Source organism: Camelina sativa, chromosome 6 (assembly GCF_030686135.1).
Source record: "Camelina sativa cultivar CO46 ecotype springtype chromosome 6, ASM3068613v1".
NCBI lineage: Eukaryota > Viridiplantae > Streptophyta > Magnoliopsida > Brassicales > Brassicaceae > Camelina > Camelina sativa.
Genome location: NC_141885.1, coordinates 20,971,119 through 20,992,330, shown reverse-complemented (window position 1 = coordinate 20,992,330; position 21,212 = coordinate 20,971,119). Strand labels below are relative to the sequence as shown.

Genomic DNA, 21,212 nt, shown 5'->3' with positions numbered 1-21,212 from the left:
TTCAGCACATAATCATATAGTATTTTGATCATATAGCGAATAAATATACTTACTATTTAGTATTATGATCATTGTTTAACAACAGAGATTTGTTTCTTTAGTCCTTCATCGGCATATATATAATCAGAAGACAATATTATTTCGATCAAAACAGCTTCAAGACAAAAATAGAATCAATAACTTGTCCTTGATTATAAAGCAAAAAAATGTGTGCATTAGCCCCTTCTCCATTGTTCCCAAACTTCGGTTGGCCGTCGAAGTACGAAAGCTATTACGGTGCCGGAGATAACCTCGATAACGGTCCATTTCTTGATTTTCCGGTACCTCAGACTTATGGAGTAACTCATCATCAGAACAGCCTGGGAGTATCTGTTTCGTCAGAAGGAAATGAGATAGACAACAATCCGGTCGTGGTCAAGAAGCTAAATCACAATGCTAGTGAACGTGACCGTCGCAAGAAGATCAACTATTTGTTCTCATCTCTCCGTTCATGTCTTCCGGCCTCAGATCAATCGGTAAGTAGCTGCTCCAACATGTCATCAGACTCTGTCTTAACTAACATCCAATTATCAATCACTGGCTTGATACGTTCGATTAGGTCATGTCCATTACATTATTTTGAAGTGTAAAATCTAATAGTACCCTTGTCTATGCATCCATGCCATATATATAAAGAAGAAATCGAATGAACCTTTTTGTTTTTCTTGTTCTTTTTCTTGCAGAAGAAGCTAAGTATCCCTGAAACGGTTTCGAGGAGCTTGAAGTACATACCAGAGCTGCAACGACAAGTAAAGAAGCTTATACAAAAGAAGGAAGAACTTTTGGTACGAGTATCAGGTCAAAGAGACTTTGAGCAATACGATAAGCAGCAACCAAAGGCGGTCGCGAGTTATCTCTCAACGGTTTCCGCGGCTAGGCTTGGAGAAAATGAAGTGATGGTCCAAATCTCATCGTCCAAAACTCATAACTTTTCGATATCTAATGTTCTGAGTGGTTTAGAAGAAGATGGGTTTGTTCTTGTGGATATTTCATCTTCAAGATCTCAAGGAGAAAGGCTCTTCTACACTTTGCATCTTCAAGTAGAGAAGGTGGATGATTATCACAAGATCAATTGCGAAGAGTTAAGCGAAAGGATGTTGTACTTGTACGAGAAATATGAAAACTCGCTAGACTCTTCGCAATTGGTGTAAAACAACCAAAAACAATTCATGTGGTGTATTTTTTATCCATTTGTTCTCGTTTGTTTTTAGTTGTTTTTTTCTTATAAATCTAACACTCAATCTTGACCAAAGCATTCATGTAGTCGAGTTGTTTTTGGTTTCTTGATTGAAGTGTATATTCGTGAAACAATATAAATAGAAGAAAAATTATTCACTGCTACAGATGCCAACTGTTGTTACATAGTTTATTATAAAATCAGAACATTTAAATCATAAGAGAAGAGTAGAAGTGTAATAATATACCTAAGCCCTTCTTTCTTGAGCCACAAGAAAACGTGAGGAGACTTGTTTTTAATTATCCTCAGTGAAGACCTTGAAGATGAAATCACGGAAACGTCTCGAGTATAGTCTTGGATCGACGGCTGAGATTGAAGTAGGATCGTACTGGATGCTCTTGTAAGCGTGTTCGAGTTTCTTGCTGATGTCATAGTCTTGAAGAATGTCTATGATTCCAAAGATCATAACAACCTCGTAGTACTCTCCTGTTGGTTCACCAACTAGCTGGAACTCACAGTCGCTTCTCCTCATTGTCCTCTCTGCTCGAGCCGGCATGTTGCCTCCAAGTCTGATACTAGCCCACCTGCAACAACAAACCGATTTATTATTGGACTGGAAAGCAAGAGATTGCTTTCTAGGTATTGAGTTCAATTTGTTTTTGTGTTTACCTTGTAGGATCAGATAGAAGCTGATCCACGTCTGCTCTAGATAGACGAGGTGCTGTTTCGTCTTCAAATTCACCTGCAGTAGCGAAAGAAAACATATTTGCTTCACGGCTACTAAAGTATAGAAATGATATTTGCCTATTTGGTTTTTGTTAGAAGTGCGAACCAATGGGCGTGCGAGCACCAGAAGGAATCAGCTCTCCAGCGACTGATGCTTCTCTGAAATGAATCCCAACCAGAAGACTGTAATCCATTATTCTCTCCTGTTCTAAGAACTCACAGTCTTTGTCAACTTGCCTGAACAGAAACACAATCAGCATAATAAATAACAATGAAAAAGGTCAATGGAAAGAGATTGATTAATGAATGAATCACTAACCTGATGAATTCTTGGAACCAAGCTTTCTGTAGTCTAAAAATGAAATTCAGATCAAGATCTTTCAAGATTGTATTTGAATTGATTTCTGATTCAGGTTTATCGGTTGTACGGCCAAGAGAAGATCCTTTCAAATCAAAGCGTCTGTGGATGGAGTACTCAGAACAAAATAGATTTCCCATAATGACAAACCGCACCTGCAATGTTTTGGCAGAAAGGAGATGAATTCAATCAAACTCCAAGTACCAGTTTCTTTTCTATTTAGCATTGTTCTCAATTCTTACCTTCTTTTGGATTGGTCCAGTCAACTTCACACAGTGGAGACCGTAAAATCTAATGACCAAAGTGTTCTCAAATGCTCGAACATGGTTGTAATATGCTGCAAGCATCCTCAGAAGCACCTGCATTATATAATTTCATAGCAGCCACACAATTTTAATCTGGTAACTTTAAAAACAAAACTTACTTTAGTTTCAGATTTCTTCATTGTCTTTATCATGTAACGATCATCGTTTGTCAAGTAGAAAAAGCTTCCACTTTTACCAGGGGATGATAGCTCCCGAAGGGCATCATTCCCGCAGATCGATAACATGTAATCAGCTGGGTCTACCTTGAATAGCTTCCTCAAGCTCCTGAAGATAGATAAATTAGCATAACATAGTGTGAGACTTAAGTAGTGAAGAGAAATATGTAGAGCCTAGTTTAATTGTTCTCACCTAAAAACTAATGGGCAATAGTCTTTCCATTTGAATTCACTAGATTGATGAGGAGGTGTGTATTTGGTTCCTTCTGGTGGAAATCTTGTCCATACCTTCTCCTTTGGATCAAAAGCTGAATGCTTAAGATCAAGAGACACAACCGGAGCTTGTTTCCCAACAGCATGTCTGCGTCAGCAAATCCATTAAACATGAGCGATTATACATCAACAAATCTTCAAATTGTATAACTGAGGGCGGCAAACTGGTATATTTACCTGATTCCAAGCTGTAGATTAAGCATAAGCTCGTAATTCCGGTGGCCTTTAGATATTGTTTCGCCTTGCTTCCTCCCTGCCCTCGGCAATCTCATAGGTGCAGGGGTCGGTCTCAGGCTCTGTATGAAGCCTTCGGCCTCTAGTCTCATCATTTCAGCATCCAAGTCCCTCCTCGTGGTGGAATCAATATCAGCAGCGCCTTCTCCGCTTTCGGTTCCCCACATATTCATCTTCTCAAACGCTCTATCTACACCCACACTTACCCTCCCGTCAACAGACATCCTCCTCGGTTTCTCTACACGTTTGGAAGAGTTCCAAACAGATAGCTTTTTCTGTGAAGGCAACACAGGAACTCTTTCTCCACTGCAGATTTTGTACTCACTCAGATTATTAAACACGTCTTTAGGATCCCACTCAGGATTCCCTTCGTCTCCAGATGGATAATAAGTACCGTTCATTTCTTCCGGATCATTAGACCAATGACCAACGTAGAAACTCCCATCAGCCCATTTGAAAGTCCCGTTTCCTCTAGGTAAACCATCATCCCAAAATCCGTCGTATCTATTCCCATCCGTCCAAATAAAAGTACCTTTGCCACAGATCATAGCGTTCTTCCATTCCCCAATGTAATAGCTCCCATCTCTCCACTGATACTTTCCGTGGGATTCTTGCAAACCCCTCCTCCATTCACCATCATACACATCTCCATTCGCGAAACGCTTGATTCCATGGCCATGTTTCAGGTTCATCACCCACTGACCTTTATAAGTATCTCCACTAGGACCTGTGTAAAGGCCAACACCATCCATGTATCCGCTTTTGAATTCGCCTTCATATGTAGCACCAGAAGGCCACCCGAACTTCCCTCTTCCCATAGTCTTCCCGTTGTACCAGTCACCAATGTACATACAACCATCTGTCCAAAGATACTTCCCATGCCCGTGAGGAAAACTATCATACCATTGCCCTGTATAATAGTCTCCATTAGGAAGTACTCTCTCTGCATGGTACAATTCACCTATGCTACTTCTGTTAGTGCTGCTATCATCATCAATATCGTCAGTCGTAGTAGTAGTATCATCATCTGTCTGTGGAGCTACAGTTACCGTCCCAAAGATGCTGTTTGCACGCTTCTTTGCTTGTTGGGTCTTTCTTACGGTCACCTCCCAAGCCTTCAGAACACAGCTTTGTTCCTTGCTCATTTTCTTAAACTAATATAACACTTTTTTTCTAAATACCTATATGTATATCCTAGAACATGCCCCTCAGAAACATATATTTTCTTGCCTAAACAACAATCCTATAGATGTACACATACACAAGAGAAAATCATGAACTCTGTGCGGAAGAAAAACAAACTGTAAACCTAAAACCATTCAATCAAAAGCAGCATGAAGAAATCTGCAATGAACTTTACTTTGTGACATCCTGTCTCCATGTCATTGAATCATACCGAAAAAAGAATGTTTATTTTGTCTTTTAAGATTGCAACATTTTCGGAGTGAATGCTGATCTGAACGATCATCAAAACCAAACAAAGAATCAGAGAGAGAGAGAAAAAAACCAATGGCCAAAAGAGTTGAACGGATCAAAAAATTTCTCCGACATTTCATCTTTTCTTGTCAATCCTTCTTAACTAATTATGTCGTTCAAAGAAGCTAGAAACCGTTGATCATCTCCTCAAACCACTGAAAGCCTTCAAATTTAGAGAAACAAGCAAGACCCAATTTTTTCTATTCTTAGCATTTTCCGAGCTTTCCGCTCATAAACAGACATAGTTTCTTCAAAATAAACTTAACAATAAAAAGAAAAAATGTAATCATTTATCAATTTAACCAAGACTCACTAAGAGCTATAATCAAAAAAGAAAAAATGTAATCATTTATCAATTTATCGAACAGTGTAAGCTCATTGCTTCACCTCTAACAAAAACCCATTTATTCACAAAAGGAATAGGATCCATCCCCAATGCTGAAGCTTCAAACTCCCTAAACGATAGAAGAGAGACAAAAGTTACAACCCACAGCTCGAAAGGATCAAAAGGTCATATCTTTTCCTGGCGAGGAGGAAGACGCGACGATTAGTAGTGTTACTGTATAGGAACAGCTATAAGGGGGACTCGACACTCGCCGAAGACGACAAATCACCGGAATCCGAAGATGAAGAGTAGAAACTTCCGTCGCAGCGGATGAACTCAAATTGGAAACGATGACAGAGCCTTTTTTGTAAATCAGTTCTGAAACTAATCTCTCTCATCACGAACAAAGCCAAACTTAACTAATTGTAATGTTATTTTACTGTAAAAGTTAAATACTTTATTCAGTAGTAAACGTATCACTTACTCTCTCTATTGGTTTAAATAAGCCAAAGCTGTGTCATTTGGAGAATCTTTAATCTCATCACACGACAAAGCCAAAACCTTTAATGTCGGAAGCTGACTCATCCACATTACGCAACACCAAAACAATGTCTCTAGCGTCAATTTTATGCTAAATTCATCAGCCGCTTTATCATAATAATAAATCTCGATACCTTTTTTTTTTTTTTTCCTCCTCTTCAACGGTCCTCAATATTCCCAAAATCCCAACTCAGATCATAAAAAAGCTTACTTTTTTTTTTGTTCGTTTCCTTATCCTTCTGAGAATCTGGTTCTCATCGTTGAAATCGAAAAAAAAAAAAAATGGGTCGAATTGGTTTAGTGGTGTCTGATCTGGTATTGTCGTTCATGTGGATATGGGCAGGAGTTCTAGTCAACATATTAGTCCATGGAGTTCTCGGGTTTAGCCGGAGCGATGCGACCGGTGAGATCGTTCGATATCTCTTCTCCATCATCTCCATGTTTGTTTTTGCCTTCCTTCAAAAAGTCAGCAAAGGCGGACTTTATAATCCTTTGACCGCTTTGGCTTCTGGTGTCTCCGGTGGCCTCGGACATTTTATCTTCACTGTCTTCGTTCGAATCCCCGTCGAGGTTTTGTTTCGTTGACTTCTTTTTTTCTTTACCTGAATTAAAAATTGACTCTTTTCGTTAGGGACAAGTCTCAGTGATGAATCCTCAATTCCTCATTATACTTCTGACATTAGATTAGGGTTTGTGTGTTGCTGTAAAATGTCAAATTACACCAAATTTTTTAGGATTTTGGTGATGGATCTATCTGGGTTGTTCCCAATCATATAAAGACTTGTTGTGTGATCAAAGATCATATTTTTATGTGAAGCTCTGGTTTGTGTTTTTGTTTTCAGGTAATGGGATCAATCCTTGCGGTTAAGCATGTGATTCACGTTTTCCCTGAGATTGGGAAAGGACCTAAACTAAACGTAGCAATTCATCACGGTGCTTTAACAGAAGGGATACTAACATTTTTCATTGTAATGCTCTCAATGGGACTCACAAGAAAAATCCCTGGGAGTTTCTTTATGAAGACTTGGATTGGTAGTCTTGCTAAGTTAACTCTACATATTCTTGGCTCTGATCTTACCGGCGGATGCATGAACCCTGCAGCTGTATGTATTCAAAAACAAAAAGATAGTCTTGTGATTGTGATTTCACTAGAAACTGATCTTTTGTTTGATTGTTTTTTTGCTTTCTGTGTGAATCTTGGCAGGTTATGGGATGGGCTTATGCACGCGGTGAGCATATAACAAAAGAGCATTTACTTGTGTATTGGCTTGGACCTGTGAAGGCTACATTGCTCGCAGTTTGGTTCTTCAACGTTGTGTTCAAGCCTCTGACTGAAGAACCAGAGAAACCTAAGGCTAAATCTGAATGAGGAATGAGGTCAGCTTTCATATTTTATCCTCCTCTTTGGATAAATCTCCTCCACACAATACATAGAGGGTGGGATTGTGTTCCGTTGTTACTCGGGTATTGTGTGTTTGTATGTAGCAAACTCAGCTGTATCAACCTGTTTTATAAAATCTGAATTTTGGTGAATCCATTGTGCAATCTGATCATATATATGCAGCAAAAGTATTTGGTTTATTACAAAAAAAAAAAAGATGTTTCTCAGTTTTGATCATTCAATTACAAGGAATCAAGAATCCAGCCGTAAACTCAAGACTTGACATTGCTGCTACTAATAGACAAGATTAGGCTCAAACTCGGCGAAATCAACAGAGCCAGACTCAACAGGAGGCATGAGATAAGCAGCCAAGATCTCAGAGGCTAAAGAAGCGACCAAAGGAATCCGCTTGAGGGTCTTGATGAAGGAAGGATCATCGGTTTGCCCTACAGCCAGCAGCTTCTCATAGCTCACAACCATTCTATCCAATTTCCTCTTGAACTCAGGGTTCTCAACATCCAGCACCGCCGGGAATATTCTTGCCGTGGTTCGGTTTGTCTGAAACAAAAGTACAACATTTTCAGAAAAGGGGGCACATAACACAGCTTTAATATTAATCTTCTTGTTTCAAGTTCCATTACCTCGATGATGACATGCATATCGAACTCCTTTGTGTTTAACCCGATACCCTCATAGAAGTTAGTTCTTTGACAATCATTGAGGTACATTGTCACATAAACCTGCAAAAGCCAATCCTCTTGCTAGTTAACACATTTGAATTTGAGAATTAAAGAGAGTTTAGTTAAATTACCGAGAGGCAGAAGAAGCGAGACCAGAGCTTAGCTTGCCAGTCATTAAGGAACTGAGGCTGAGCTTTCATCAAAGCAGAGAAGAAATCTCCATGACGGTTCTCATCTTGACACCAGTTCTCAAAGTACTTGAAGATTGGGTAACATTGGAACTCAGGGTTCTCCTTGAGGTGTCTGTAGATTGTGATGTATCTCCAGTACCCGATTTTCTCAGATAAGTAAGTCGCGTAGAAGATGAATTTTGGTTTGAAGAAAGTGTACTTTCTTGCCTTTGTTAAGAAACCCAAATCAAGAGCCAAGTTGAAATCAGACAAACCCTTGTTCAAGAACCTGCAAGAAAATGTTTTATCATTCAAATAACCAATTCAAGAACAAACACTCAGATAAAAGAGAGGCTCTTGGTGTTAAGAGATTTTTACCCGGCATGTCTTGCTTCATCTCTGGACATAAGAGAGAAGATCTCAGCCACAACAGGGTTTGTTTTCTGCAATACCAACATATCAAAAATAAAGATCAAACCAATATAATAATCTAATGACACAACATTAAGTCTCAAATGTGCTCTAACTTCCATCTAATAAGCATAACGTAGATAAGAAACAGCAAACCAAGAACAACTCATAACAATTGAAACATAAATATATTCTAAAAATCTCATAAATCTAATAACTCTAGAAAACACATAACAATTGAAACATAAATCTATTCTTAAAAACCTCACCTTGAGTCTTCTACCAAGCTCCTTGTAAAGAAGGAAACCAGAGAACTCAGCAGTACAAGACCGCTCAAGGAACTCAACAAAGATCTGTCGGAGAGGTCCCTGCAACTTGTCAGCAGCTTCTTTAAACTCCTTGTTCCTCACGAAATGTGTCTGATTGTAATCGGTCTTGAACTCTTGAAGCAGAGCCACGAACTCATCCTGGTTAAGGTTCTTGTTGATCTCCGTGTTGAAAAGCTGTTCCATCTCCTCGAAATCAGTCGTGTAGAACCTCGGAGTAAGAAGAGACTCCTGAATCTCTTTCTTCGTCCCCTTCTTGGACTTCGAGGTGGACGTGGCCGGAGGAGGTGGCGAGGAAGTAGCTGACATTCTGATCACGGTGGAGAAACGTCTCCCTGAGAGGTACTTGCTCGGGTTTGAGAGCTTTGGGGATGTGAATTTGGAGATGGGTTTCACCAACGCCATTTCAGCTGCCATTGACTATGAATCTCAGAAGCAAAGAAGAACGAGAGAGTGAGATAGAGAGCAAAGCAGCTAGAGGAAGAAGATGAAGCTGTGTGGTGTTATATAATTGAAAATCTAATCCAGTGAAAATCTGAATTCTGATGTGGGAGCCAGACACGTGGCGAAAAGTTATTGGTGTCTCTTGATTTTGCATTGTCTTCTTGATAATATATTAACAGAGCATTTTTGATGAAAATATTAAATATGTGATTGATGTAAAAAAATGGAAATCAACCAATAAAATAAGAGAAAAATAATGCCGACAACAGTATACATAAATATGTGATGCAAATGTGAAATAAAAATGAGAAAAAAAATAATTCCGACAACAGTATACAATTCATGGTCCAAATCTTTTTTATAAGGAAAAAAAAAAAGAGAAAAAAAGTATGTGATGCTGGTGATTTTTCCAGATGAGCCATTCTGGTTATATATATATAAATACAACTAAAAATTTGAGAAATAAAAATGAAAAATCTAGAAGCTCAAACTCACAAGTCCTAAATGATTGTTATTTCTTGGATTTTGTTTGTTTCCCACAAATTATATGAAACACAATTAAAAGAATGAATGATAAAAGCACAAATCTCCCATTTCTCCAGCTTCAAGTCCTTCTCTAGCAAAGTAAGAAAAGAGAGGTATAAAAGCTTTAGAAGGCTGACAACGGTTTCTTCAAAAGCAAGCTAACACAGAAATAAAGCTTAAATTACCTCTATTTACGAAGCATTGGAGAAGTGGATTGAGGAGAGCTTGTTCCATCTTCAGATCCTGCGTTTATATTCATACCTTTATCTGTATTCCAATTTCGTTCATACCCTTCAACTTTCTCTTCATCTTCAATGGAGACTCGACCGCGTTTCCCATCATCATCACTTGAAGATCTTCCTGATTCTTCTTCTTCTCCACTTCTCTCATCTTTATTACTACCATTCTCATTTGTGAAAAACGGGTTAAAAGAAGGGATGATTCCTTCATTATTATTATGTTGATGGTGATGATGGTGGTGATGATCCTTAGCCTTCAAGTCATCTTCCTCACAATCATCCTCGAGATCTTCATAATTTAGATTCCGGAGAATCTCAGGGAGCGAGTAGCTCTTCCCACTCTCATCAACAATCTTTCCTCCTCCCATTTCTATATCGATCTTCTCCTTGGAGCTAACAAGACTTTCACCTAGATTTGAAGTAGGAGTTTCAACCATCATCATGTAATCTTCTTCCTTCACAAATGATCTAAACTTGTTCATTGATGGAGGGATCTTAGATAGAAATATTTCCCATATGTTTCCTAAAACTCCCTTGTTGTATGGATTCTCCTTCTTATCATATCGGTATCGGAAATTCTCATAAGTAGTCTGCACAAAACAGATCTCACCATTAAAACAAAACAGAGAAAGAAACAAGACTTGAAAAGATTGAAATGAAACATAGATCTTTGTAATCGCCTACCTGGTTAGTGCAGATGAGATAGGAATGAAATATTGTGAGTCCTCCGACAAACCAAACGGTAATGAAGCAGTAAACTATGAGAATATCCGATAGAACATCTTTGGATATAGCTTTCCAGATGCTAATCTTCTCATCCGTATGTCTTTGAAATATGTTCAACCAAGAAAACACAAACACATATATGCACAGAGTGGTTGATGTTGATATGAACATGAAGAAGAATCGGTAATTTCGCTGCAACAGAATCACAAAACATATTCAAAACACACCGAACCTATATAAGCCAATGTAGAGCAAAATCGTTTAGTAAACTTACCACTCCAATGCATTGGCCAACCCAAGGACAGTGATGATCAAATCTCTGGACACAGTTGTTGCAAATAGAACAATGAGAAGCTCGAGGTGGACGGTAAAGCAAACAAGTGTCACAGAACTTCACTTTTACGGTATGTCCATTAACGGTTACATCTTTGACCCTTGGTAATCTTATATTTGGGGTTCTACCGCTAACCCATTCCATGGACGGAGTAGTTGAATCCGGTGCATCATCTGATTCCGGAGGCCTTAAACTTCTTGGCACAATCCCAGGATCTCTACTAGACGTCATCAATAGGAAAAATATAACCTGAAGTTTTAAACTATTGACACTTCAGTTTCAGAAAGCACTTTTAGAAAAAACATAAATTTCATTCTAGAGAGTTTGAAAGCAGAAGACATACCAGAATGGTGAGTATCCAAGACACGGAGAGGATTGGAATACAAATATTTGGGTTCTTGGTAAGAGGATCAGCCATTTTCATGTACATTTTGACAAAGAACATCACAGCGGGACATAGGATCAAGATAGTTGATAGATATAGAGATGATGCATCTGGACCAAAGATTAACCTCCCGCCACACAGAAATTTCTGAAGACAAAAAAAAGGGAAAAAAAAATAAAAGTCAGCTTATAATCCAAAAAGCATAAACAAACATAGTTCTTCCATATATGAAGGATCAAGACTCAAGATACAACTAATAAGAGAATGAATAAGACTCAAAGGAATCAAATCGAATCAAAAGGAAGTGGCGATGCTTATTCATGCCCAAAAACTTATGTGATCAATCAATCCAATCTTCTCCAGAAAAGCAAAGTGAATGAAACATTAATTTCAGAACTTACATTGCTTCCCCTCCAAACTTGATAAAGCCTCTTGAGTTTGGTCTCATTCCAAGCCATAACTGAGGTTGAGAGAGAGAGAAAAAAAAAATACAAAGAAGAAAAGCTCCAAAAGTAAAGAAATTTTTACAATAAACCCCAGAATTAGAAACCCATCTGAGAATCCATACACAATGATGATCAGATCAGAGAAAAAGATCAATATCAAGAAGAAAACCCCAGAAACGGAAATAAAAAACTCTTTTTTTTTTTCTTCCGACCAAAAAAGATTCGTAATTTACACCCCAACACTCGAATTTGATTGTAGTTCGAGAAGGAGAAGAGAGACAGGAACACAAAAAAAAATTGGAAGCTGTCGTCTCTCTCTCTCTCTCTCTCTCAGACTCTCTCACTCGAACGAATCCCACACAAGAAATTATATCGCTGATTTGCAAAATTGCGCGATCCCTTTTCTCTGTTTTTTCCTTTTTTTTGGGGGGGGGGGGGGGGGGGGGGGTAATAAAATATATTTTTTATTCGCTTATCATAACCGAATAATTTAGACAGGAAGAGGAGTTAATGGGGACATTGTATGTAATTACGATAAGGTGATTATGCGAATAAGCAAGCATGTATGTTTCATGTTTGCTTTGTTTGTAAGAACTAACAAGGAATAAATTTCTTGTTAATCCTAAGATAGATTTATTAGTTTTTTTAAAAATTGTTATATCATGGTCGGCCAACTATATTTGTAAAATAGAATTAGAATGATGCAAACAATGAGCTGGTTGAACGCAAGTCAAATCATCTCTCAATTAAACGTGCCCTCACACATTGATAGATTTCTTTCCATCGTTTTGTGTTTTTTTCATCTTCTCATTCATTATTTTCATTTTTATAAACTCTACATCCAGAAGCCATAAAAGAGGAGAGAGCAGCCAATGGGAATATTAGAAACGTTACAGATTAACTAAACGTTTAAACCAAATAGATATATGGTCAAAATCCCATTAATCAGAACTTAAAACAATATTTATTCAAAAGATGAGACGAATAAAATTATAACGAAAAAGATGTTAAATTTGGTTTTAACTTTTAACATATTAAAATTAAAATATTTTTATATTAAAAAAACTTTAGGGAATGTATTCAAAATGATATTTTAAGTGATTTGTGAAAAACTGACAAATTTTATGTTATTCGATCATGGATTAATGAAATTTAGTGTTACAAATTCGATTTTATTCTATATTACAAATTCAGTATTATTGAATTAATTATTTTAAAATATACTTTAAAATTTACTATTATTGAAAATAGTTCGTAGATTTGATTTTTAATGATTTGAGAGGAACTGAGATGATTTCCTTAGTTAAAAATTACAGATATCCAAATTTCATGACTATAAGTGGAATTTGAACATTTTTTACAATAAATCATATCAGCTTCCCTAAAATCTATAAAAATTCCAAATTTCCAAAATCATGGTTTCAATAAATCCCCCTCAGTTAAATTAAACACTATACTTAAAACATTATTTTACAAACTTTAAAATTAAATTGATAAATACATAAAAACATGTTGAACTTGTTACACCTCTAGCGACTAGCGGACAAAAAAAATCTTAAGAACTGGATGCTCAGTTAAATTTGTTTTAAACATATTAAAATTTAAGACTTACATTTACTTTAAATAAAATAAAATTTTGTGTAATTAAATATAGGTAAATAAAAATTAATTTTAAAATATTTGAAACATTCTTTACTTTTTTTTAAAAGTCAGAAAATCAAAAATTTGATTGAAAAAAAAGGAAAGAAATCAAAATCTTTATACAGTATTTAAAATAAAATAAAATAATTAAAAAAGTACTATACCTCGTTGGACTTCGGTTGGGCCGTCAAAGGAAAGCCCTTGGCCAAGGCCAGACGCGAGCCTTCTTCACTGCACTATTGTGTAGTTGACTAGTTGTCGTGACATTCACGAAACCTGCTGCTGCACTGGTCGTCGCTTTCATTAACCCCAATCAATATTACGGATGAATTTTCTGCATAGATCATCGGCTTATTTCAATCTCGTTTTGGATCATCTCATCTGCTACACGAACTCGATCCTATCCTTAAGACATTCGCAGGTTTCTTTTGTTTTCGTTGCGAAGAAGAGAGAATGTAAGATGGGAAAGCCATAGGAGATCGCTCCCTAAAAGAGTAACTCTAGCCACAGAGGCTATCTTCATTGGTACGAGAGCCGTTAACAGAAGTGGTAAAACTAGTTGAATAGCTTTCTTTGACAGAAGAGCACTCTAGTTAATTAGTTACCACAGCACATTGCAATGTTGTTGAACAACTGAAATATATTAAAATTCAACTCATTGACCAATGCAGACATGCCTAAATCTAGAGCAGAACTCATGTAACCACCAGGTGGTGTCAAACTCAAACCTGCAGCAAAGGTCACCGTTAATAAAAGAAAGTTGGAGACAATGAAATACACACCAAGTTTAAATTTCCCGTAACGCAAGAAACCACTATATACACCAATTCTCCTAATTCCTATTCTTAATGCGAAAGATTTTAAAAAGATCTTATCAACGAGTAAAGACAGAGAGAGCTACAAGGCTTTGAGTTAAAGAATTAAATTTACACATGTTTGTCCTTTTCTTTGCTCTATCTTGGTCTCAAAGCCACGCTCGAGTTTCTCCTTATATTCGCTGGTTCTTGGTAAACCAAACCAATCGCTGTGGCGCCTTCATCCACACTTAAAATCCTCTTGATAGCCTCCACTGTTGTTACCGTACTCCAAGCTTACCACTGCTCATTTTCGTGTTTTGAGGACCCATGGTTCTGCTTAGCTTAGATGTGATGGATCCGACCTCCACATCGTCTTCTTCTTCTGGTGCCCAATCTCTGAAATTGATCAAAGGTGATGGTATCTTTGCAAAGAACAGCTCCTTAAAGTTCTCTAAGATACCCTTTCGGTAAGGGTTTTCCTTCTTGTCGTAATGGTACCGGAAATTCTCACAGGTCGTCTGTAAACATAACAAAAGAATCAGACTAGCTACTTGGAAACTACAAAATCCAGTTCACTTGTTGCAAAAAAGCTAAAGAATCTTGCCTGGTTGGTGCAGATTAGGTAGAAGTGGAAGACACTAAGTCCACCAACAAACCAGACGGAAACAAAGCAGTAGAGACCAAGAACACCTAATATTAAGTCATCAGCAAGGACAACATAGAAGTCCCCATGGACTTTAAGCATGCTGACCCATGAGAAGACAAACACGTAGATGCAGAGGAGGGTTGAACATGATAAGAAACAGACGAAGAATGGGTAGTTACGCTGCAAAGAAGCCCGTAGATAAAACATATCAACACTCACAGATCTTATTCAGCTCTTTGAATTGGAAGTGAGAAATGAATTTCCAGTAAGACTTACCAAGGCGATGCACTGACCTACCCATGGACAGTGATGATCAAACCTTTGGACACAGTTGTTACAGATAGAGCAATGAAAGGCACGTGGAGGACGGTATAGGAGACAGGTATCACAAAACTTCACTTTGACGGTGAAGCCATTCACAATTACATCTTTAGTCCGAGGTAATTTCACATTTACTAATTTGTTACTCACCCATTCTGTAGATTGGGTGACAACATCAGGAATCTCTGACTCAGGCACTTCTTTGTTCCTTGGGATAATCCCGGGGTCTCTCGATGATGTCAAGAAGAGAAAAGTGAAATCCTGCATTAAAAGGAAGAAGTAAGAGTTTGGATCTAGGCATAAAAATCTCTCTTACAAAGTAAGTAAAGAGTAAAAATGCTTTATACCATGAATGTGAGAAGAATTGCACCAATTAAAATCTGAGAATGAAACAAAGGGTGACGACGTCTAATCAAAAAAGCCATCCTGATGCAGAAAGTGATAGCTGGCCCTCCTATCATACATATGGTCAAAAGAAGCGAAGATGCATCTGGACCAAACACTAGTCTTCCCCCACAGTAGAATTTCTGAAACACCAATAACAATAGAGAAATCTACTTCAGACTATGATTCATATAGACAGAGTCTAAACTATAAAAGGCTAAAACTTTATGGAGAGAATCTTAGAAACTCTATGTTCTTCAAACTCTAGAGCAAAGAGAAAGCAGCAGAAGCAATTCCGAGCATTTGGCTCATTGCCAAGAATCCTTATAAAAACAAATCCACAATTTGGCATAAAAATGTAAACTTTGTGTGAGATCATCACAAAAAAAAGCCTACATTTTTGCCGGGCCAGACTTGATAGAATCTTTTTCGTTCAGGACTCTGAGAAGACATGACGGCGTTAACGTTGAGAAGAGAAACTAAAAGATGTTCTTCAATATTTCCAATCTCAGAATCCGCGGCCAAACTCCTAGAGCTTCATCTGCAATGTTCCCCTTCCCGCGTTCTCGATCGATCTCACAGCCAATCGGATGAAACCGGCGATTTCCAAAACCGTTCCCTCCTCCGATCCTCACCTTTTCTTCTTCTTCTTCTTCTCCTCCTTCTGATTATGGTTTCTGTTTGGGAGATGTGTTTCTCTCTCTCTCTCTCCACAGATTTGTCCTCCGCCATTGGAAGTTCCTCAACACCAACATCATTCTCTGGAACATCCTTAACTTAGCTTTCTCTCCTCCATTAAGACACTGGCACAGCCACGTGTCATGACTCACGATTCTATAAACGGTACTTATTCCGGTTTATCGACAAATTTAAGAATTAAATTCAAAACCGGATTTTACCGACTCAATTCAACCTAAACCGGAACAATCCAATCCGTTCGTTGAGAAGACGCAGAGAGTTAAAAAAGCTTATCCAGAAGAAAACTAATAAACTTGGAATGAAGAAAGCCTGAAGACGAACTCTTCCATTAGACGGAGATGGCTCTTCTCTGCTTCAATTCTCTCCCCTCTCTTTCTTCTTCTTCTTCTTCGCCGCGCCTTCTTCAACCTTCGTCTTTCGCTTCACAAGGTAATGCCTTTTCACTCGTTTCTAGTCTTTGACATTTTCGCTTTAGCTTCGTTTTGCCGACCTTTAGCGACCCATGAAGCCGAATTCGAGATCCTAGGCTAATTCAATTCTGGGTTTTCGAGAGAAAAAAAGAAGAAGTAGCTTTTGATTTAGAGCAGTGAGGTTTTGAACTGAAGATATCGAAATAGGCTTTTTTAATTGAGACATTTAATCGAACACTTGGTTTACTTGTAATGCTCTGATCTTTTGTGCTTCTTCATTGTGTAATTGTCAGTTTTGAGTCTTAAACCCAACGCTGTCGAGTCCAAGAACCGAGTCTCTCTCAGTGCTTACAGCTTGTGTGGTAGCCATGGAAGAGCTGCAGCAATTGTGGTGAAGGCCTCTGCTTCTGGCGTTGACGGTGCTGAGCCCGAGAGCAATGAGGAACCAAAGACTGTTGTTGCTTCTGTTCCAGTGGATAAACTACCGTTGGAATCAAAAGAAGCTAAAGAGAAACTGCTCTTGGAACTGAGGCTGAAGATGAAGCTGGCCAAAAAGATTAGGCTACGTAGGAAACGTCTGGTTCGTAAGCGTAGGATGAGGAAGAAGGGTCGATGGCCACCTTCGAAGATGAAGAAAAACAAGAATGTCTGAAGTGCCTCAACTGTTTGCTGCTTTTCTTATTTGTTTTTTGTGTAATGTTCTTTTTGCTGTTCAAGGACCATTAATGTACTTCAAATGCAACCATTGTTTTTGGATTTAACTTCGAGATGAGTTCTTTAAAGAAGCCATTCGTCTACATAGAGTAACCAGTCTATCAATAGAACCAAAATGTTTGGAAACTTGCACCATTTGGCTACTAAGGAAGAACATGTGAGCGAAAGATGAGAGGATAGGTGCAACAGAATCCGGTGCTCCAACACTGCAATACGATATGTTTGAAAGGTTGATTAACTGACTGGTTCTATCTATCTAAATACTTTGGCATGAAAAGAGACTTAAGTGGGCATATGGCTTACCACGGAAAGGAGTGGACCTTGCTTGAACTTGTCATGGAATGAAAAGGAGAGAGCATTCGGGTTTTCTCCAGGTCCTCTGATGAAACCGCTGTAATCATAAAAGCATGAAGATTTGTTAATTGGTTTGGACAATGCAAACATATATAAAAGAAGGGCAAGACAGATGGAATAGATAAACAAAAGGAAGTACTTACACTAGTGATGCTGATACAATGGGTGTCCTTCGAGTGTCGTAGATGGCAATCAATCCTTTGTAATTGTCATCGCCTCCTTTATATGATACAGCCAATCGTTCCCCAGATGCATCCCATGCTATATTTTTGATTCCCTCACTGGTTTATTCAGTTTAAGAAACAACAATATCAGGAAATAAATTAGAGAAAGGCCTTTCCGGGTTTATTCAACAACAACCAAACAATTTACCAGCCAGTCTGGGAAGTAATCTCTGGCAATTCAACCGGTAAAAGATGGGCATCTGATAGTAAACCAAAAAGAAACAGAGGTTTAGTATGGTAACTGGCAAGTTCTTCTAGTAGTATAGGCAAAAGACTTTGAAGTTTCTACATACCCAAGGATGGTGGCTTGGATGAGAAATGAACTGAGCCCAGTGTTGAAGATTTCGAAAACGAAATCAAGATAAACCGTCCTTCAGGATCCCATATTGCACCCTATGAAAGTTAGTATCAAGAAGTATTTTAGCTTAGATTATTGAAGAAGATGAGACACAGTTGCAATTTCATACATAAAAGAAGGGAAATGAATGCTTAGTAAACAGAATGAAGTATGCGCACATATGCAATGCATAAAACACTAGCAACGTTGACCCATCCAACAAAACCACCTTTAGCAATACGCTACTGCATATCTCACTATCCTATGTGGGATCACGACTGAACTTACCGTGACAGATCCAGATCCAGTTGACAAAGACCAGGGCTCAGATGTCCATGTGTTTGTTTCCCAAAGGCAAAACGTCCCATCACTGTGACAAAAAAATATGTGATTAGCAAACACGTCAAACGGGAGGCTATTTTCCACATCTCTAAATAGAAAGAGAGTTGATGTCTTACAATCTTGCTGCAAAGAAGTAGTCTCCTGTAGGTGACCATTTGAGCATTGATATGCCGCCTAGTCCCCGTCGAATAGGTGTCCCCGCTCCTGGAAGATGTATAGAGATCACTTTCAGAAGAAACAAGGAACTCAATCCACTTAAGCAAGATGCAGTTTCTCATATCTCAACTCAAGAATAAGAGAAAGAAAACAAGTTCAGTCCTCAACTGTTTGGACTTGATTTACTGATACATCGCAAGAAGGATAAATGTTCAAAAATTTGCATGCTAATGTGCACTAAGAAAGAGTTCTAAATTGCCCTTCTATTACCTTGAGAAACATCCCATATGGTGAAAGATGAGCTGTCATATGAGGCTGATGCTAAATATGTGAAAATAGGTCAAGGAATAACAGGATGGACAAAGTTAGGGACTCATGTGATGCAAAGACTAGAAAAGATCCAAGAAAATCCAAATATCTTCCCAACAAATGCCGACCTGAGATTCAGTTTGATAAGCAACTATGGTAATTGAAATGATCTTGAAAACATGTGCAGTTAACTAACAACACCAAAATGAAGTAAAGCGAAACAGTTGTAGCAGAAAACGTTTTAAGGATATCTTCCACAGGGGCTCCATGAGAGAGCACTAATTTGCTCATCATTATGACCCCGAAGAAAGTCCACCAAAATCCAGCGAGTTCCAGATCCTCGAGATAGACTTCCCCTCAGCGCGGAACCACCGGATCTAACCAATGCCATATTACCTGGATAGGAAGCAGCCCATATGCATATTCCTCCCCTGTTTCAAAGGAACAGATGTCACAGTAGAATCAAACTTAGTTATCTATCTATAAAACTAGCTATTCTAGAAAGTAGACAGTATCAGAAGGTCATTAATACACACCGACAGGCTACGGATAGGGATTTTCCACCATTTGGTCTCCACTCAAGGGCTTTAACACTTCTCTGGGAATCACTTGTCAAAATGCAAGGTTCTTTCTCATCTGTTCAAAAGAAGAATATGAAACTGTATGCACACTCCGGCACATGTGCACTAGGAATCTGGAATTGAATTAAAAAACATACCTTTGTCTTCATAATCACGAATTGTAACTTGATTTGAACCGGATATAAAGGCAAGAATATGCTTCCCCTGATGCCAACTCACTCCTTGAAGATCAATCTCTGAGAGGAGAGTTACCTAAAAACGAAAAGGTGAGCGAGGCTGTGCCTTAATTTAACAGCTACGATAATGGCATTTTAAAACTGCAGAGAACATCCTAAAACACCTATTTTGAATTCCCCTAGATACATAAAGAAAAGTATTTGTAACTAACCATCACAAAAAGCTAAGCCTTGTTTAGTCCACCAAATAAACTAACAAACACATAGAAGTCAACCAAAATTCTTACATCGGTGGGTTGTAAAATCTGTTTAAGAGAGTCTGCAACCATGGTTTGCAGAGTAGCCACAAGTCCTTTTCTAACAACACTTTCTTCTCTATCTCCATTCTCTTTTGCCTGCAGAGGGCTAGGTGTAGAGTCGAACGAAACAGGGCTAAACACCATTCCCTGTGATAAACCAAAACACCCCCCCCCCCCAAATTTTTCAACACACAGTTTAGCTATCTACTAGAATGGTATCAAGCTATATGAAATCAGGAATTGAAAAAATAAAAAAATAAAAAAGAACATACGAGAAGTTTTCCATAAGTCTCTTGAGCTCGATCATCAGACAAGTTCTGACCCGTAACTGCATACCGTAAATCCAACCATTATAGCTCAGAAGAAGTTTCGAAAGCCCTAAAAAATAGAATAGAGAAGATAAGCTCTGAAAGGAAGAAAGCTATAATACATACTCAAGTCTCTGTTGATCTCGCAGACGGTGACGGAACCGGGTTGAGGAAAAGATGCCATTGTCCTTCTTCTGTAGAGTGTGTTGTAGAATGAGAATCCGCAATTTCAAATTGAACTCAGTGACTTGGAAGTTTTGTTCGGTGTTCGAATCTAAAGCAATTACTTATCAGCCCAATTTTGGTGGATTAGACTCGCGATAAAAGCAGACTGTGAACGGAGAACGGCGACGGAGATTCGCCGGAGAAACGGAGAGAGAGAAATTGGACTAGACTGAGAGGTTTTGATTTTTGAAGAATTAGGGGTTTTTTTTTTTTTGAACTTGATCTTATTTCTGGACCGGGACTTAACCGGGCATAAAAAACAAAATCAAATCGAGGAATTGAGTTTGAACCGGACCGAACCGGATTAGTCCATCCTGACATTCTTGTATTATATTTTTAGGTTCAAGAAATTGTAATGGTTTTTGATTATGCTTCTTCTAGGTAATTTACGTAACTCAAAATTCAAAGTTTTTGTTTCTGAGACTGTTACTTATAGAATACACAAGTGACAAGTTGCATATATCATAATGTGTTGTATTACCCTTTTGATTTTGTTTTCATTAGTGGTAAAGCGAGTTATATTTTGTTTCCGTGTTTCGATTTGTTTGCTGTTTTTATCTACTTGCAAATGTCATATTCATATTTTCGTTATT

General features: G+C 38.1%; 8 protein-coding genes across 13 annotated transcripts; 3 read left to right on the top strand and 5 right to left on the bottom strand.

The window, feature by feature from the left end:
* Positions 1-44: 44 nt before the first annotated feature.
* On the top strand, positions 45-1,374 carry LOC104699173 (transcription factor ORG2). Its single transcript, XM_010414507.2, has 2 exons — positions 45-515; positions 723-1,374. Exons 1-2 carry the CDS (start codon positions 207-209, stop codon positions 1,188-1,190), a joined length of 777 nt encoding a protein of 258 aa, XP_010412809.1. The 5' UTR covers positions 45-206; the 3' UTR covers positions 1,191-1,374.
* Positions 1,339-5,474, bottom strand: LOC104791986 (phosphatidylinositol 4-phosphate 5-kinase 4). Of its 2 annotated transcripts, none has more exons than XR_015559709.1 (8): positions 3,232-4,941; positions 2,975-3,142; positions 2,725-2,890; positions 2,543-2,637; positions 2,262-2,455; positions 2,049-2,179; positions 1,886-1,958; positions 1,339-1,800 (listed from the first exon to the last, which is right to left on the bottom strand). XR_015559709.1 is itself a non-coding variant. In XM_010517998.2 (8 exons), exons 1-8 carry the CDS (start codon positions 4,431-4,433, stop codon positions 1,512-1,514), a joined length of 2,340 nt encoding a protein of 779 aa, XP_010516300.2. In that variant the 5' UTR covers positions 4,434-5,474; the 3' UTR covers positions 1,339-1,511. The 2 variants fall into 2 exon arrangements, 1 of the variants encoding a protein (XP_010516300.2); XM_010517998.2 differs by having other exon boundaries at positions 2,543-2,659; positions 3,232-5,474.
* A 16-nt stretch (positions 5,475-5,490) lies between these two features.
* On the top strand, positions 5,491-7,162 carry LOC104699172 (putative aquaporin SIP2-1). The gene is made up of 3 exons (XM_087454253.1): positions 5,491-6,199; positions 6,472-6,732; positions 6,834-7,162. The coding sequence occupies exons 1-3, from the start codon at positions 5,912-5,914 to the stop codon at positions 6,996-6,998; spliced, it is 714 nt and encodes a 237-aa protein (XP_087310379.1). The 5' UTR covers positions 5,491-5,911; the 3' UTR covers positions 6,999-7,162.
* A 4-nt stretch (positions 7,163-7,166) lies between these two features.
* LOC104791984 (magnesium-protoporphyrin IX monomethyl ester [oxidative] cyclase, chloroplastic) lies at positions 7,167-9,265 on the bottom strand. 2 transcript variants are annotated; one of them, XR_015559710.1, is made up of 5 exons: positions 8,541-9,265; positions 8,239-8,303; positions 7,844-8,149; positions 7,652-7,750; positions 7,167-7,568 (listed from the first exon to the last, which is right to left on the bottom strand). XR_015559710.1 is itself a non-coding variant. In XM_010517996.3 (5 exons), the coding sequence occupies exons 1-5, from the start codon at positions 9,012-9,014 to the stop codon at positions 7,305-7,307; spliced, it is 1,230 nt and encodes a 409-aa protein (XP_010516298.1). In that variant the 5' UTR covers positions 9,015-9,265; the 3' UTR covers positions 7,167-7,304. The 2 variants fall into 2 exon arrangements, 1 of the variants encoding a protein (XP_010516298.1); XM_010517996.3 differs by having other exon boundaries at positions 7,822-8,149.
* A 115-nt stretch (positions 9,266-9,380) lies between these two features.
* LOC104791983 (putative protein S-acyltransferase 4) lies at positions 9,381-12,192 on the bottom strand. 4 transcript variants are annotated; one of them, XM_087454249.1, is made up of 6 exons: positions 11,652-12,192; positions 11,209-11,397; positions 10,806-11,114; positions 10,490-10,723; positions 9,752-10,395; positions 9,381-9,657 (listed from the first exon to the last, which is right to left on the bottom strand). In XM_087454249.1, the coding sequence occupies exons 1-5, from the start codon at positions 11,706-11,708 to the stop codon at positions 9,754-9,756; spliced, it is 1,431 nt and encodes a 476-aa protein (XP_087310375.1). In that variant the 5' UTR covers positions 11,709-12,192; the 3' UTR covers positions 9,381-9,657; positions 9,752-9,753. The 4 variants fall into 4 exon arrangements, with proteins under 4 accessions (XP_087310375.1, XP_087310378.1, XP_087310376.1 ...); XM_087454252.1 differs by having other exon boundaries at positions 9,381-9,652; positions 10,806-11,127; positions 11,652-12,125; XM_087454250.1 differs by having other exon boundaries at positions 9,381-9,652; positions 11,652-12,125.
* Positions 12,193-14,195: 2,003 nt separating this feature from the next.
* Positions 14,196-16,306, bottom strand: LOC104791982 (putative protein S-acyltransferase 1). Its single transcript, XM_010517994.3, has 5 exons — positions 15,882-16,306; positions 15,449-15,628; positions 15,057-15,362; positions 14,739-14,960; positions 14,196-14,652 (listed from the first exon to the last, which is right to left on the bottom strand). The coding sequence occupies exons 1-5, from the start codon at positions 15,936-15,938 to the stop codon at positions 14,413-14,415; spliced, it is 1,005 nt and encodes a 334-aa protein (XP_010516296.1). The 5' UTR covers positions 15,939-16,306; the 3' UTR covers positions 14,196-14,412.
* Positions 15,263-17,379, top strand: LOC104791980 (large ribosomal subunit protein cL37). The gene is made up of 2 exons (XM_010517992.2): positions 15,263-16,613; positions 16,888-17,379. Exons 1-2 carry the CDS (start codon positions 16,523-16,525, stop codon positions 17,244-17,246), a joined length of 450 nt encoding a protein of 149 aa, XP_010516294.1. The 5' UTR covers positions 15,263-16,522; the 3' UTR covers positions 17,247-17,379.
* On the bottom strand, positions 17,321-20,856 carry LOC104791981 (aladin). The gene is made up of 14 exons (XM_010517993.3): positions 20,521-20,856; positions 20,359-20,414; positions 20,075-20,233; positions 19,749-19,863; positions 19,567-19,666; positions 19,282-19,461; positions 18,992-19,050; positions 18,682-18,769; positions 18,512-18,593; positions 18,180-18,279; positions 18,035-18,086; positions 17,806-17,943; positions 17,612-17,699; positions 17,321-17,514 (listed from the first exon to the last, which is right to left on the bottom strand). Exons 1-14 carry the CDS (start codon positions 20,576-20,578, stop codon positions 17,452-17,454), a joined length of 1,338 nt encoding a protein of 445 aa, XP_010516295.1. The 5' UTR covers positions 20,579-20,856; the 3' UTR covers positions 17,321-17,451.
* Positions 20,857-21,212: the final 356 nt, after the last annotated feature.

Bases quoted from the DNA above. Each gene is read 5' to 3' on its own strand.
- LOC104699173 (XM_010414507.2), top strand. From the start codon at position 207: ATGTGTGCATTAGCCCCTTCTCCATTGTTCCCAAACTTCGGTTGGCCG. The intron at 516-722 runs GTAAGTAGCTGC...TTTTTCTTGCAG, and splicing joins TTCCGGCCTCAGATCAATCG to AAGAAGCTAAGTATCCCTGA.
- LOC104791986 (XM_010517998.2), bottom strand. From the start codon at position 4,433: ATGAGCAAGGAACAAAGCTGTGTTCTGAAGGCTTGGGAGGTGACCGTA. The intron at 2,660-2,724 runs GTAAGTTTTGTT...TATATAATGCAG, and splicing joins TGAAGAAATCTGAAACTAAA to GTGCTTCTGAGGATGCTTGC. The intron at 1,959-2,048 runs GTTCGCACTTCT...TCGCTACTGCAG, and splicing joins TGGTGCTCGCACGCCCATTG to GTGAATTTGAAGACGAAACA.
- LOC104699172 (XM_087454253.1), top strand. From the start codon at position 5,912: ATGGGTCGAATTGGTTTAGTGGTGTCTGATCTGGTATTGTCGTTCATG. The intron at 6,200-6,471 runs GTTTTGTTTCGT...TTTTGTTTTCAG, and splicing joins TCGTTCGAATCCCCGTCGAG to GTAATGGGATCAATCCTTGC. The intron at 6,733-6,833 runs GTATGTATTCAA...GAATCTTGGCAG, and splicing joins GATGCATGAACCCTGCAGCT to GTTATGGGATGGGCTTATGC.
- LOC104791984 (XM_010517996.3), bottom strand. From the start codon at position 9,014: ATGGCAGCTGAAATGGCGTTGGTGAAACCCATCTCCAAATTCACATCC. The intron at 8,304-8,540 runs GTGAGGTTTTTA...TTGGTATTGCAG, and splicing joins AGCTTGGTAGAAGACTCAAG to AAAACAAACCCTGTTGTGGC. The intron at 7,751-7,821 runs GTAATTTAACTA...TGGCTTTTGCAG, and splicing joins CTCGCTTCTTCTGCCTCTCG to GTTTATGTGACAATGTACCT.
- LOC104791983 (XM_087454249.1), bottom strand. From the start codon at position 11,708: ATGGCTTGGAATGAGACCAAACTCAAGAGGCTTTATCAAGTTTGGAGG. The intron at 11,115-11,208 runs GTATGTCTTCTG...TTAAAACTTCAG, and splicing joins CTTGGATACTCACCATTCTG to GTTATATTTTTCCTATTGAT. The intron at 10,396-10,489 runs GTAGGCGATTAC...TGTTTTGTGCAG, and splicing joins ATCTCATCTGCACTAACCAG to ACTACTTATGAGAATTTCCG.
- LOC104791982 (XM_010517994.3), bottom strand. From the start codon at position 15,938: ATGTCTTCTCAGAGTCCTGAACGAAAAAGATTCTATCAAGTCTGGCCC. The intron at 15,629-15,881 runs GTAGGCTTTTTT...TTGGTGTTTCAG, and splicing joins AAGTCTGGCCCGGCAAAAAT to AAATTCTACTGTGGGGGAAG. The intron at 14,653-14,738 runs GCAAGATTCTTT...TTATGTTTACAG, and splicing joins ACCTAATCTGCACCAACCAG to ACGACCTGTGAGAATTTCCG.
- LOC104791980 (XM_010517992.2), top strand. From the start codon at position 16,523: ATGGCTCTTCTCTGCTTCAATTCTCTCCCCTCTCTTTCTTCTTCTTCT. The intron at 16,614-16,887 runs GTAATGCCTTTT...TGTAATTGTCAG, and splicing joins TTCGTCTTTCGCTTCACAAG to TTTTGAGTCTTAAACCCAAC.
- LOC104791981 (XM_010517993.3), bottom strand. From the start codon at position 20,578: ATGGCATCTTTTCCTCAACCCGGTTCCGTCACCGTCTGCGAGATCAAC. The intron at 20,234-20,358 runs GTATGTTCTTTT...GGTTTATCACAG, and splicing joins AGACTTATGGAAAACTTCTC to GGAATGGTGTTTAGCCCTGT. The intron at 18,087-18,179 runs GTATGTAGAAAC...GTTTACTATCAG, and splicing joins ATCCAAGCCACCATCCTTGG to ATGCCCATCTTTTACCGGTT.